This window comes from Drosophila hydei, unplaced genomic scaffold (assembly GCF_003285905.1).
Source record: "Drosophila hydei strain 15085-1641.00,03,60 unplaced genomic scaffold, DhydRS2 tig00000001-arrow-pilon, whole genome shotgun sequence".
Lineage (NCBI taxonomy): Eukaryota > Metazoa > Arthropoda > Insecta > Diptera > Drosophilidae > Drosophila > Drosophila hydei.
Genome location: NW_022045643.1, coordinates 15,381 through 31,273, shown reverse-complemented (window position 1 = coordinate 31,273; position 15,893 = coordinate 15,381). Strand labels below are relative to the sequence as shown.

Here is a 15,893-nt window from a genome sequence, read left to right as displayed (position 1 = left end):
AAACAGAAAAGAAAAAAAAACGAAGAGGGGAAGCACAAGCACTGGAATATGCTTGGCTTGCGATGACTGCAGCTGCCTTTCCTTCCAGTCGGAGGTGGGCGTTGTCGATAGCAACAGTCATACAGAGCACAACGTACACACACAGCGCTATCTCGCTCGCGCCCATGCACAGTCGAGTCGTGTCGACAGAGACGGCAAATGCGCTTTGCTCTCTGGTTGGAACGACAGCTAACCAGAACATTAATGTGCTCGCTCCCCCAACTACAATTGCCATCTAGCGCTCTCGCTCTCGCGCTCACGCCGTCGACAGCGCGTCGGCCTTGTATGCCCCTTGGCCGGGCAGTCTCTGACATCGGGCAGACCAGTTTGTGTTTAAACGCGAATAGGCATAGGCGCACATCCCAGCGGTGCCTTGTCGACGGACTTCAAGCCCGTACGTTCACAGAGAGAGAGGCCACTGACAGGTTGTGGAACTCGTTTCAGCCGTCGATCGTTGCAATTGCCGTAAATAACAAATTCTCGGTGTGCTTGTGCAATAGACGTAAAACGTTAAGCCTCGACGTGTCCATAAATATATCCAAATCCACTAACTAAGCAAATACAAATTAAGAGCAACCAATAATATGGCCGCCGATCCATGCACAGCAAACAGAACAAGAAACATCTACTAAGCAGCAACACATGTTACTGTGACTAACTAGCGCGACCTTTGGGTCGATGTGTGCAGTCCGTGTCAAAGTGAGCTTCGGGTAGTCGTGACAAATACGTGAATAAATAGTGTCCAGCATCAGAGGACGATTTGTCGGCTGTCCGCAGCAGCTGCCAAGAGCCAAAGTCAATAAAAAATCAACAATAACAACAACAACACGACAACAAAAACATACAAAAGTAAAAGAATAAAACGCAAAGTCACAACAAAACAAACAAAACATTTTCCGGCTCCGGCGACATTAACAGAACTGCTCGACATCGACAATTTGTTTTATCAATTTTCAACAAGGCCAACAACACAGCAACAACAACAACAACAACAATAGCCAACAAACCAACAAACAACAAAAGCGCCCAGAGTGCTTAGCCGCGCTCGCGCCAAGCACGCACGCCACCACCACGAACAGCACCAGCAGCACCCACCATCTCCATATCCACATCCACATCCGCGTCCGCATCCATCTTCAGCTCCACCCAACGCCCAATACCCAACCCCTTGCCAAGTGCTCGCACAGCATCCGCCTGCTCCAGCTTCCATAGTATCCTTGCAGCGCGCCGGCACCCCCCACAGTGAGCACTCACACTCGCGACCTGCCGTTGCCGTTGCCGTTGCCGTAGCCAGTTCCCGTTAGCAGTTCAGCGACAAAGACGAACGCGACAATGGCTGCATATGCGCAGTTTGGATATGGTTACCCGTCGGCAAATCAGGTAAGCAAAACACAAGCGCCAAATGAACTTGAATGAGAATGTAGCCAGAGAGGGCGACTGAGAGAGGGTTGGGTATTGGCAGATGAAACAAGAAATTTGAATAAGAATTTGAATAGATATCAATTTATAATGCTATCAGCTATCAGCTATAATCAGATTTGCTTTTCTGTTATAGTTTTCAGCATAGTTTCGAGTTGGTTCTTGAATATAGAAATTGTATACAAATTAACATTTTTCATACAGAATTTTTTAAATATCTATGAATATATGTTTAATGATAAATTTAAAAAATAATTTTACATATATTTATTTTTAGTTTTCTATCAATATTTAACTATAAGTCAGTTTTTAGCTAGCAAAATATAGAGATGTTAGCTAAAGAGACCAAGTCAAAAGACATATATAAGCAGCTCCTAAATTATTTTGTATAATAAAAACTTAATAATTTAATATTTTATACAAGAAACTACGCTATTTGCCAATGTGAATTAGACTTTGTAGACTTTGAGCAACTAAGCTCAGGACTCATAGTGCAGTCATTAGACTATATACTATAGAAAGTTATCAATAGCTCGTATTAGCTAATGTAGCGAAAGTTCCACTTTCATTTAAGGCAAGTTGAATTTTTTAAATATATTTTCTGTGAACATCAACAAACTAGAAATAGACGTCCATTGAGATAAACTTATATGATGAGCTATGATATAATAAAGAATTTTCTAGTTTCCGAATTTAGAAAATAATTCACAAAATTCACTCAAATTTATCAATTTATTTGATCATTTTTTCAAAGCTTTATTAATCATGAGTGTGACTAGCCAATAAATCTAACCATTCAATCAATTCTAAACAGAGAAATGAAAGCTCGAATCTAGAAGTTGAATGTAAATTAATAGTTAAAAAAAAAATATTTTTCCAATTTATCAAAAAAACAAACTTTTCTGATAAGGTTTATGAGAAAATCTGTTATTTTTATTGCTGCATTGCTGCTAAATGTTGATCTTTTCATAAGAATCCTAAGAAGCCAACAACTCAGTCATTTAATTTAGGCAAAGATTGAGATTAAGTTTGGATTGTGGACAGCTTACCTAACTCTGAAGGAAAACTCTTAGTTATACAATATTATTATTAAAATATAATAAAAGAATTTAGTAATAATTATATAGATTTCAGTGAGTTCAACTGACCAAAAGCTATGATGATAGATATATAAATATATGCAAGTATATAAAGATATATATTGGCACATATAACTTAGTTATATATCTAGTCGCATGTGTTCATAAAGCTATATATATATATTAATATATATATACATTCCTAAACGCCTTTGACGTCGTCGGCTGTGTTTGAAATAAACATAAATTTAAATTTTTGCACCCTGGCCACAGGCAGTGGCTGTGGCAGTGGCTGGCATGAATATTCAAGGAATACGAGTATGTCCAGCTTCTGGACTTTGCTGCACCGTTAATAGACGGCCGCAAGCAAATGTTGCACAATTTAGGACATTGTGCAGCCGTTGCTGCAGCCCTGCCTCCAGACCATAATTACTGCTACAAGCTGGCGAGCTGGGCGGGAGTTGGAGGTAATGTGAAGTTCAGTAATTCAAATTAGTTAGCTGAGGTTTCTCTGCGAGCGCCCAAGTCCGAAGGCAGGACATGATATGGGCCTTACAGTGAGTGTCGTAAATATGCTACACTCCTATACTGCTTGCCCTTGTTGCAGTACTAAATTTATGTGTATGAGAATCGCATAGAGCGCCGTTTATTATAATATGCAAAAGCTGGCAAATGGGCTTTAATTAAAATAATGTATGCTCAGATTATCGACTGTAATTATGTCTGCGGATGTGTGCAAAGTGCGGTCTACTAATGTGAGCCGACGTCACATAGCTGCTGCGTCGCTCTCTCTTTCACTCACCCGCTGGAAGCTCATTTCAGTCGAGTCGAAGTTCTGCTTAAGTTAGACGAGGTTTCGTGGCGGGCTTCAGAAATGGTTTTTATTGTGTAACTTCTTTAGTTTTCAGAGTTGTTAACGATGTAATATAGGAGACTCTTACGTTTATATATTTTAATCTGTTATAATATAAAAGGTAAACTGTTAGCTGTTTGTAAAGGTAAATGTATAAGGATGGCTAGATATATATATTTATAGCGCTGCTTTTAGTTTGATTATGATATGCAAACAATGTTTAGACTTATAAATATTATTTTCAGATAGCCTTAGCAAGGAGAGATGTAATGAGCTTTAAGACTGTTAGTTTATATAATATAAGCTTAAAATAAGATTATTCCTATATATGCATTCAGTTAAAATATTAATGACAATTCTCCAAGACTTGTTCTAAATTAAAAAAAAAATTGTTAAGCTTAACTAAAACATTTTTAGATGCTCCACAAAAATATGACTAGAAAAGTTTGACAAGGCAAAGTAGAACAAACTCAATCTCAATACACAAACTGGGACAGTTGAAGTGTTACTAATTGAAATTGACATATTTTCGTATGAAATATGCATGAACTATATAAAATCTATAAAAACTATATATATACATAGACATATACATATATAGCTATCTTCTTTACTGCGTCTAGGCCACGCATAACTGACCTGGAATTCAAACCCTGTGTCTCATGCCAAGCACAGCTACATAGATGCATAAGTACTTATGTATGTACACATACATACATACATAATATATTTATGTATACACACACACAAACATGCACATTCACATGTGCCAAAAAAAAGAAGAAATCGTATTCATTAAATTAATTTAATTTTAATTTCAACGCCAATTCGGCATCCCAAAAATGACATGAAAATCGCTGACGAATTCAATATATGATATAAACACATACATACACACATGCATGCATATGTGTGTGTGCGTGTGTGAATTTAATCAAGAGGCTGTGTGCATGAACAGAATTGTCAACTTCCTTCATGCGAAGGAGCCGCAGTTCACGCATTTCATGGCAGAATAACTGAAATTCCCAGGCTGCATAGCCATAGTTAGGTCCTGAAACGGACTTACGGACCGATGCGAGAAAAAACTAATATTTTGCAGTATGCATTCCATAATTGATTTATGAATTTTTAATGCAAACATTGAAAGCCACTGGCACGCTGAAAACAAAGAGTTGGCTCCAATGGCAGGAGCTGCGACGACGACGACGACGACGACGTGAAGCAACAACTACTGAAAACTGAAGTTAATTCAATAAAAGGAGCGCAGCAGCAACAGCAACAACAACAGCAACAGCAACAACAACTTATTCGCATTAGCAAAAACACGCATCAGAGCTATGGGCATTCGGATTGGTATTGGCATTGGCAAGGAATGGGAACGGACTTGGGCTTGGGCATGGGCATGGGCTGGCTGGCTGGCTGCACTGCTGCTGGATGAATGTGAGAATATGCCAAATGCCACGACGCACTGGCGTTGCCATTGCCTGGAGTCTGTGTCTGCAGCGCCCAGAACCGAAAAACCAAAACCAAAAACCGAAACCCAATGTTCAGAGCTTCTCAGAGCTCCTGCGCCAGCTTCTGCTCCTTTTAATTTCGCTTATTGTTTGTCATTGCTGTTGCGCCGTTGCCGTTGCCGTTGCCGTTGCCGTTGCCGTTGCCGTTGCCGAGTTGCACTGGCAAGTCGACTGGCGTCAGGCGCAACCTATTGCGGAGCAGCTATCACTTTTTGCAGCAGACTCTTTGTTTAGAGACCGAGCTGCCTCTGCTGTTGTTGTTGTCGTTGTTTGGTAGTGCAAAAACAAAAATCCATAAACGCATCTTCAGCGGTAGCAGCAACAAGAGCGAAACGGCAGCAGCCACAACAATTCACAACACACGCATAAAGCTGCTGCTGCTGCTGCCTCCTTTGTTGCACGCACTGAGCAATTGGCAATTGGAATTGAAATTGGCAAAAAGTTGGGTCTGCTGGCTGGCCTGGCGGCGGGCTGGCCCAGGCGTTTTCGTGAGCTTTAACATAAATCATAAAATTAATAACCATAAAGTGACGGCAGCAGTTTTTCCAGTCCAGGGTGGTCGGGGTATGTGTGCCACAAGGTGGGGCTCTCGCTGCTGCTGTTGTTGTTGTTATTTCTGTCTGCACTTCAAAGGCAACTCAATAAGTAGAACCCGCTCGCTCAAGCAATTACAATTGATGCTTTTCACTTTTCGTTTTGTAGTTGTTGTTGTTGTTGCTGGTTTGTCGATTTGCCTACTTAAAAAGTTTTTGCAATTCGGTTGTTGCAAGCTACGCTGGCTGCGTGGCATTCGATTCTTTGAACTTGCTTCATGCAACCATTCAGCTATTACGCCGCCCACGCCACGCTGCCATTGAGCGGCTCACATTGAGCTATTCCAAATTGCAGTTCTAATGAAGGAAGGCAGACAAACATTAGCCACATGTAGTTCGGGTATTTAAGAGTCTCTGATCTCTAATAATGAGCAATTCGAATCGTTTATTACTGCAAGACTTATGTACCTTTGACTTCTTGATTTACCTTCCTCTTGTTAGATAATATTATCATTATAATTCCATTTATAAATTATATTTATATTTGTATTACTATTATTATTGTCATTGTCATTGTCATTGTCATTGTCATTGTCATTGTCATTGTCATTGTCATTGTCATTGTCATTGTCATTGTCATTGTCATTGTCATTGTCATTGTCATTGTCATTGTCATTGTCATTGTCATTGTCATTGTCATTGTCATTGTCATTGTCATTGCCATTGTCATTGCCATTGTCATTGTCATTGTCATTGTCATTGTCATTGTCATTGTCATTGTCATTGTCATTGTCATTGTCATTGTCATTGTCATTGTCATTGTCATTGTCATTGTCATTGTCATTGTCATTGTCATTGTCATTGTCATTGTCATTGTCATTGTCATTGTCATTGTCATTGTCATTGTCATTGTCATTGTCATTGTCATTGTCATTGTCATTGTCATTGTCATTGTCATTGTCATTGTTATTGTCGTTGCCAATTCCACATAGGAGAATTTGAACATTTCATAAAACTTTTTATTGTTCTACTTAATTAGCTTAATCAAAGCTTTGATTAAGTGTACAAAGTGTGCTTTTAGCACTTCTATGTGGCAGCATAGTAATTTATTTGAATTGCTTCTTGTATTAGTGCCATATCTGTGAGTGTGTGTGTGAACATCCTTCCCTCGACATGGCAGACTTCAGACTTCAAAAGCGGACATGCAGTTCACACCGTTTATCGTAATATTCAAGTCATAAAACAGCGCACTATAAAGCAATATTTAATAGTTGCCAACACTTGGCAACATTTGCAACATTTCCGCATTGTGGTAACTAAAGCCGTCTTTAAGCCAATCCAGTCCCCGCGGGACCATCCAATCCTGTGGCTGTGTGAGTTTGTCTGTCTGTTCGTTGAGCTCACGATAAAGTCGGCTCCCCGTGCTCGCTGCGCCTCCTCGTCCAGTCCTCCACAATGCATCCCAGAGTGGGTGAGTGAGAATCATTAAAAATAAACTGACTTGCGTGCCGATAATAAGCGCTGGCCGGTGGCTGCCTCGCCGGTCCGCGCTCGGCCGGACAGACAGACAGACAGACAGGCAGATAGACAGACGGACGGACGAACGGAGGGACGGCGGGCCTGTTGGCCATTCTCGGGTCCCGGGTCCTGGTCCTCAGTGTCGTTGTCGTCGCTGATATGTGTTTTTTATGGACGACCACAAAAACTGAAATTGATGTTCGAATCGCATATAAAAATAAAGAATAATAAGAAATGAGCGCGCGCAGCGTTTTGTACATTAGCTGTTGACTGAGCGAAAGAGAGGGCCGCACTCCGATAGAGCGAGAGGGCAGCAGGAGGAGGCCAGTCCAGCCACTTGTTGTGGTTTTTTGGATTCGTTGCCCGCTGTCGTCGTCGTTACAGTTGGCCATCGGCCATCGGCCAACGGGCCAACGGGCCAACGGGCCAACTGGCCAGTGGTCATTCATTCAGAATTCATTAGATTTCATTCATGAAAACGCCTTCATTATGCAATAATTTCAAGTCCGGGACAGGAGTTGGAGCTGGGCCCGGTGTGTCCGCACGAAATTGCCCTGCGATTAGATAGCCTGGCAGGAGGTGTTGAAAATCAGCTTGTTTAAGCCGTGAATTACCATTATTATTATTTAAAGCATAAATTTGACTACAGTAGCTCAACGATTGCCCAATTGGGCAACGGTGGCAACAAGTGGCAACAGTAATAACGGCTCTTTAACTTTTTTGCTAATAGTTTAATCACAAGTTCGAACTTCTTTTTCTACAGTTCTGTGAGAGAGTTTTAATTAGAATATTGACAGCTGTGAAGAGGGAATTCAGATGAACTGGATTAGCTTATATGGTTAGGGCAGGCGTCAAGCGCCTGAAGAAATAAATTATTTTACGCTCATTGATCTCTCCCTGCCTGCCGTCTCCTGCTCATACATAGGTACAGAGAAGCCTAGCACTTGCCTTGCCTGGCCTGGCCTGGCCTGGCTGTTGCTCTTGCTCTTGCTCTTGCTGTTGTTGTTTGTTTTGAGTGGTTGAGGGTCTTACAGACAGTCTCTCAAATCGGAGTCGAAGTCGCAGTCGAAGCCGGCGATTCGTTGCGGTTATCGTGGAAGCGCATACCTGAGTGCCTCATTCAATTTCTTTGCCTTTTTGGCTGCGCAATGCCCACACTCAATCGAGCGGGTCGATCGGTCCGCTGATACTTCGGATGTACCCTCTTCAAAGAGTTGCCCGTGCCGAGGCTGCGAGCAGCCGAGTCCATCGGCGTACGAGAGCAAAGACAGCCCCAAAACAGTATCTGAAATCTGACTGTGATAAATTGAAAATTAATGAAGTGAAAATAGATGGAACGGATCGCAAAATGCGCCAAGCCAATAAAATATTTTGACATTTGGAGTTATCGTCTTAATCTGTTTTCTTGATTTCGACCTGAGCTCGAGCTCGAGCTCGGGCCTGGGCTCGGACTCGGGTTCGGCACTCTGCGTAACATACCCTGCGCCTGCTCCTGCTCCTGCCTCTGCCTCTGCATCTGCCTCTGTCTCTATCCCTTGCTCGAATGTCGTCCTTGATCGCATCACCTGTTTTAAGAATCGTACCATTGCAAAACTTTTTTGCCTCTATATATATATAGGTTTTTCGATGAAATAAATTCAGCCCGTTTTCTTTTTTGCTTTTAGTTACTCGGTGGTGCGGCGGCAACCACTGGCGACAGCCAGAGCGGACATGGTGGGGGCTCGGTGCCCTCGCCGCTGTCCGGCACAAACGAGGCCTCTCTCAGTCCCTCGGGCGGCTCAACTGCAACGGGCATCACCGGCCCGGTCAGTCCAGGTGCAATTTCTCAGTCGTCTAACAATGCGGGCCCGACTGCAGCAGCGGCCACGTCGCCGACGGATGCAGATGCAGTCGGCAGCGATGTAACCGGCGCTACAGAAACAGATCCAGCTGTCAGCGGCGGCGGCGGCAGTGCTCTAGATGCCCATGTCCGTGCAGCGAATAGCATGTCCTGCTGCGAAAACGGACGACCGATCATCACGGATCCCGTCTCGGGCCAGACAGTCTGCTCGTGCCAGTACGATTCGGCGCGTCTGACGCTCGGCGGCTACTCTCGCATGGCATTGCCCTCGGCTGGCGTAGGAGTTTACGGCGGCCCGTATCCCTCTAACGAGCAGAACCCCTACCCCAGCATCGGCGTGGACAACTCGGCCTTCTATTCGCCTCTGGTAAGTGCGCTGATGTCTCTGTCTGTGCCTCTGTCTCTGATCTTGATGCCGTTGATTACATTATGTGGCTAATTGGATTTGTGCAGCGGGCATAAGTCCACGCAGAAAGTAAGCCGACAGGTTGCGAGCGCCTCGCAACGATTTTGCCATCCGGTTTTCAACTGCGCTTGGCCATCAACAGTTGTGCTGGAGGCCATCACGATCTGTTGATCTGTCCAGCTGTTGAGCTGTTGAGCTGTTCGACTGTTTAACTGTCGCTCTGGCTACTCCAGTAGGCAATTGCTGGAAGCTTACAAGCATTTTATCGGCTTAGCCGACTCAATGAAGCTCTTCAACGACTGATTAACTATTTGAATGTGTGTAAATTGCTTCACTTTCAGAGTAATCCCTACGGCATGAAGGATACCAGCTCGGGCACCGATATGAACGCTTGGACCTCAGCTGGCCTGCAATCAACTAGTGGCTATTACTCCTACGATCCCACTCTGGCCGCTTACGGGTGAGTCTCTAATCTGCGATATGCCGATACACAACGCAAATACAAACGGCTAAGAAAGTTAAGCGAGTTTAAAATGTTTTCATGGCCTGGCGACCAAAAGTTTTCGTGCGCCGTCTGCTGAGTTTTTATCACCAGCAAAAGGTTTGAGCAAGTGGCATGGGGCAAGGGGCAGGTGGCTGGGGGCAAGGGGCACGGGGCGTGTGGCGTGTGGCAAGTGGCAAGTGGCCCAGGTCCGGGCTTAAACTGTGTGGCAACGCGCGTAGACAATCTGCCGGGATATCGTGTTTCTAGCCATGCGACCCTGCCCTAGCCCACAGCCAAAGCCGCGATGCTTTTAAAAAATATAGTAAACTCAATAAGTTTATGGCTGGAAGGGACGCTCTGTTGATTGTACGGCGAGCTGGGCGGAAGGAAGTTACAAATGCACAGATTAAAATTCCCACAGCGTTTCCCCCTCGCGGTTTTCTCATTTTCTCTTTTATTGTGCACAATTTTGTGAATCGAAAGTGCAACACGTACTCGGACCGAAAACGAAATTTGAGCAAAGTGTTTAAAAAAAAAAGAATGCTTAAAGCATCTTAGCCACAGAGTTATGCGACTATTAAAGACTACAAATAGTTTTGATATTAAAAATCAGGGCATTAATTTTATAGCTGAACATAGAACGGGATTAGTAGAAGGATTAATGAAGCTTAGCATAAGCATTTAGTTAGCATTTATATCTGTGATTGATATATGTAATCTCAGTTTGATATAAGTCAGGTATTCGTATAAGGCAAGGCATACTCCAGTCACATTTCTGATTCCTATCTATAGCTCTTTAGCTGTCAGCTCCCTTCGCCACCGTCTCCAAAAATAAACCCATAAAATAATAATTTAATTTAAATTCTGGTTTGTTGACTTCATTTTATTTTTTTTAACTTCCGAATAAGGCATCAAAGCTAAAGATCATATTATACGCTTTTTAAACACCTTTTAATTGCGCCGTCCCATTGTGCGCATCGTGGACTTTGTATTTGCATTTGGGTTGGCTTTAAAGGCTGGATGGGATTGAGTGTGATTGTTTGAGCGCAGGGTGTGGCCAAGCCAACACTGTTAATTGCCTTGGGCGCTGATAAGAGTGAGGTCTGATTGACCGGAAGAGCCAAGCACTCGACTGTTTGCTTCATATCGTTGCGTTGTTCTGCGTTCTGTTTGCTTAGTGTTTGTAATATCGGCGCACTATATAGCAGCTGTTATCCATAATGAGAAACATTCACATTGCAGCTACGGGCCAAACTATGATCTCGCCTCGCGCCGCAAGAATGCCACGCGTGAATCGACGGCGACGCTGAAGGCGTGGCTGAGCGAACACAAGAAGAATCCATATCCGACGAAGGGCGAGAAAATTATGCTGGCCATCATCACGAAGATGACGCTAACCCAGGTCTCGACATGGTTTGCGAATGCGCGACGCCGTCTGAAAAAGGAGAATAAAATGACGTGGGAACCAAAAAACAAGACGGAAGACGATGACGACGGACTGCTCTCGGATGATGAGAAGGAGAAGGAGCCCGGCGAGGCCACCAAGCTGCAAGCCAGCGACACATTTGGTAAGCTGTCACTTAATTTGTGCCCGCCCCCTCCCCTCCCCTCCCCTGCCCAGATGTCATTGACCCAGGCAAGTGGCTAAATCCGAATGTTTTTTATCCATAGAATGCGCGGGGGCTTATATCATTTTAAGGTCGTATTTGTATTGTTTTTCGAAAGCGCCCTCACTCCCCCGGCCACCCGGCTCTTTCTATCGATTTGAATGGCTGTCGCTTTCTGACCCTTCATGCCATTTGGCCCCACAGCCCCCAGCCCCAAGCTACAGATTTGTGGCAGCGGCCTTTTAAGTACAATTTATGTGGCGAAACGAATGTTATGCAATCTTTGTCTTCTTGCCCCAGCGCTCGTCCATGCCTCCGTCCCTCCGTCTGCTTGTCCGTTTATTTGTCTGACTGCTTAGGCGACATCCTCCCCGGAAGTTGACAGCACATTGTTGGCAAAGTGGCCTTGCGCCCGCACTTGGCTCTCCATATGCATGGAAAGCGGCCTTGCTCGACTTGGCGACTGACTTGGCTTGCCTCCTCATGGACGGAGTTGGCGGAAGCCGGAGCATTTTGTTGCTGAAAGCTTTCTGTGACTCTGCTGCGCGCGAGGGTTGCACGCATCAACGCCCACCAACAATTTCAAGGGTTTTTGCCCGCGCCTGCCAAGGACTGCCAAACGCCCAGTTGCCAGTTGCCAGTTGCCAGTTGCCAGCTGTTAGCATAGCAAGTGGCAAGTGGCAAGTGGCAAATGCCAAGTGGCAAGTTTGTAGTCTTCTTAGAACTTGTCTACTTCCGCTCTTGACTTGGAAATTAATTTAATTTAATTTTTGTCTCCGTTGTGCCAACTCAACTTTAATCGCCAGATCCCGGCAATCAGCGTATCAAGTCCGAGCTGACCAAGACAGAGAAGGATCTGGACATCGAGGAGAAGCTGGAGCGGGAGCCGCAAAACTTGCTGGCCATCCGTGGCCTGCCACCGTATGGTGCGCCCAATTTCAATGCCCATCCGGCGCACTCCTACAATCCCTACGCACATGCCCACGCCCACGCTCACGCCCATGCACACCAGCAACATCAGCAGCAGCAGCAGCAGCAGCAGCAACAGCAGCAGCAGCAGCAGCAGCAACAGCAGCAGCAGCAGCAGCATCAGCAGCAGCAGCAGGAGCAACAACAACAGCATCAGCAACAGCAGACGGCAGCCGTTTATTACAATCCTGGCTACGTGCAGGGCCATGGCCAGGAGGGAGTTGTGGCTGCCAGTGAATACGCCCTTCAAAAAAACCAGCTGAGCAGAGACTGTGGCATACCGGTGCCGGCGAGCAAGCCCAAAATCTGGAGTGTGGCCGACACAGTCGCCTGCAAGACACCACCGCCTACGGCATATCTCGGCCAGAACTTCTATCCACAGCAGCAGCAGCAGCTGCAGCAGGCACAGTCGAGCCTGGTGCCAGATTCACCGACGACCCAGCTGCATCCGGAGCAATCGCTGACGCTGATGGGGCCGCAAGTCGAGCTCGGTTCGCCGCTGAGTATGATGAGCAGCTACGCCGCCGCATCGCCATATTCGCGGATACCTACGGTGTACACCGAGGCCATGGGCATGCATACCAAGACGCCTATCAATATGCATCGCGACCTATCCCAGCTCCAGGTGCATTCCAGCTCGAGCCAGGCGCCCTATCTGCCCCATTCGCAGCAGCAGAGGGTGGGGTTTTCCGAGATACAGCCCGATACACCGCCGCAGACGCCGCCAAATATGAAGCTGATCAGTCACAGCAACAACAGCACCAGCAACAACAACACCAGCAACAGCAGCAGCAGCAACAGCAGCAACAACAGCAACAGCAACAGCAGCTCTACGCTGCATTCCGGTCCCGGCCCGGTACCAATAGCATCCATGGGTTCAATGCTTTACAATAACAACATCTACAACAGTAGCACTAGCTATCTGACGAGCAGTCGATCCAACTCCTAATTGGATAAGGCTATGGATGGCGGAGGGGGATGGCCTTAATAGATGCCGATACCAAATATTTTAGTAACCAGGCCCAAGTGGACAAGTGCAAATATCGCCGGCAATCGTTAAGCGTTAGCGATAGCGATAGCGATAACGATAACGATAACGATAACGATACCACACTAATTATTTTGCAATAAATGTAGCTTAAGCATGGCAATAAAAAGTTTATTTCCTACCATATCGTAAATTATTTCACTTTATAACTTTAATTAGCATATTCACACTCATCAATTTAAGCAGCCAGACTACCCGGACGACAGACAACAGTTTGTCATGCAGTGGGATTTGTTTGACTCATTCATTCAGTCCCCGCCATCTCCCCTCGTTTTGGGTTTAATGACTCGAACATGCTGACAGTACACGGCTCCAAGACGACTTGGAACATTTCTCAGCTCATTCAGACATAAGTTGAGCTCTCCCTCCCTCTCCCCCCTCCCTCTCACTCTCTCTTTCTCTTGTTCTGTATATAAAGTTGTTTATACAGTTATTTAATTACTACCTTTACGTATAAGCACGCATTCATATGCGATAATATCTTTAAGAGAGAACCTACAACTATTTAAGTTAGAAATGCGCAAAAATATCGGAAACACTATAAAACTAATTAACTTGTAATATGGATAAAAGAGTGCTTGAGCTGATTTATTTAATAGAAGGAAATGTCATTTTTGATAGCCTCAAATAAAAAACAAACCTTGATAGCCAGTGTTTTCTGTGATATATCCATAAAAACAACTCGAGAGTGGGAAAACCATTAAAATGTATTCAAATCATTTGCACTTACCATGTAAATATGTGCATCTGTATTCACAATTGATGTAAGCACATGCGTACTATGATGTATGGCTTCACAAACACACTTGTATAATCACTTCTTCTTGCTAGCTAATTCCCTTAGTTAACCTTAAGCCTAAGCTGTAAATACATATACATAAACGTACATATACATACATATATATAAATATATAACTATGTAGGTCTGAAAATGTAATACAATTTTTAAAAAAATAATAATAATAATACAAAATAAGTTTGTAAACTTGCACTATATATAATTAAAATTAAATAAAATAAAATAAAGATCATTCTTGATTCAAGTTTTTAATGGGCAAGATTATCGATATAGGTCAGATATATGTCAGGGAAGCTCTTGTTAAAATTTTGCAATTTCTTTGACGATACAAAGATACATTCATATACATATACATATTCATCTCAAGCTGAATGGGAAACATTTCTTCAATTACAAAGAGGTTAAAGGTCAAGTCTGCAGTAAAATTAAATTTTCTGTATGTATGAATGTATGAATGTATGAATGTATGAATGTATGAATGTATGAATGTATGAATGTATGAATGTATGAATGTATGAATGTATGAATGTATGAATGTATGAATGTATGAATGTATGAATGTATGAATGTATGAATGTATGAATGTATGAATGTATGAATGTATGAATGTATGAATGTATGAATGTATGAATGTATGAATGCATGAATGTATGAATGTATGAATGTATGAATGTATAAGTGTATGAATGTATGAATGTATGAATGTATGAATAGTATGAATGTATGAATGTATGAATGTATGAATGTATGAATGTATGAATGTATGAATGTATGAATGTATGAATGTATGAATGTATGAATGTATGAATGTATGAATGTATGAATGTATGAATGTATGAATGTATGAATGTATATGAATGTATGAATGTATGAATGTATGAATGTATGAATGTATGAATGTATGAATGTATGAATGTATGAATGTATGAATGTATGAATTGTATGAATGTATGAATGTATGAATGTATGAATGTATGAATGTATGAATGTATGAAATGAATGTATGAATGTATGAATGTATGAATGTATGAATGTATGAATGTATGAATGTATGAATGTATGAATGTCTGAATGTATGAATGTATGAATGTATGAATGTATGAATGTATGAATGTATGAATGTATGAATGTATGAATGTATGAATGTATGAATGTATGAATGTATGAATGTATGAATGTATGAATGTATGAATGTATGAATGTATGAATGTATGAATGTATGAATGTATGAATGTATGAATGTATGAATGTATGAATGTATGAATGTATGAATGTATGAATGTATGAATGTATGAATGTATGAATGTATGAATGTATGAATGTATGAATGTATGAATGTATGAATGTATGAATGTATGAATGTATGAATGTATGAATGTATGAATGTATGAATGTATGAATGTATGAATGTATGAATGTATGAATGTATGAATGTATGAATGTATGAATGTATGAATGTATGAATGTATGAATGTATGAATGTATGAATGTATGAATGTATGAATGTATGAATGTAATGTATGAATGTATGAATGTATGAATGTATAATGTATAATGTATGAATGTATGAATGTATGAATGTATGAATGTATGAATGTATGAATGTATGAATGTATGAATGTATGAATGTATGAATGTATGAATGTATGAATGTATGAATGTATGAATGTATGAATGTATGAATGTATGAATGTATTAATGTATGAATGTATGAATGTATGAATGTATGAATGTATGAATGTATGAATGTATGAATGTATGAATGTATGAATGTATGAATGTATG

General features: G+C 42.5%; 1 protein-coding gene across 1 annotated transcript; it reads left to right on the top strand.

Annotated features, from left to right (window-relative positions):
- The first annotated feature begins 872 nt into the window (after positions 1-872).
- Positions 873-14,164, top strand: LOC111595126 (homeobox protein caupolican). Its single transcript, XM_023308698.2, has 5 exons — positions 873-1,419; positions 8,620-9,162; positions 9,543-9,661; positions 10,928-11,253; positions 12,099-14,164. Exons 1-5 carry the CDS (start codon positions 1,372-1,374, stop codon positions 13,208-13,210), a joined length of 2,148 nt encoding a protein of 715 aa, XP_023164466.2. The 5' UTR covers positions 873-1,371; the 3' UTR covers positions 13,211-14,164.
- Positions 14,165-15,893: the final 1,729 nt, after the last annotated feature.

Bases quoted from the DNA above. Each gene is read 5' to 3' on its own strand.
- LOC111595126 (XM_023308698.2), top strand. From the start codon at position 1,372: ATGGCTGCATATGCGCAGTTTGGATATGGTTACCCGTCGGCAAATCAG. The intron at 9,163-9,542 runs GTAAGTGCGCTG...CTTCACTTTCAG, and splicing joins CGGCCTTCTATTCGCCTCTG to AGTAATCCCTACGGCATGAA. The intron at 9,662-10,927 runs GTGAGTCTCTAA...TTCACATTGCAG, and splicing joins CCCACTCTGGCCGCTTACGG to CTACGGGCCAAACTATGATC.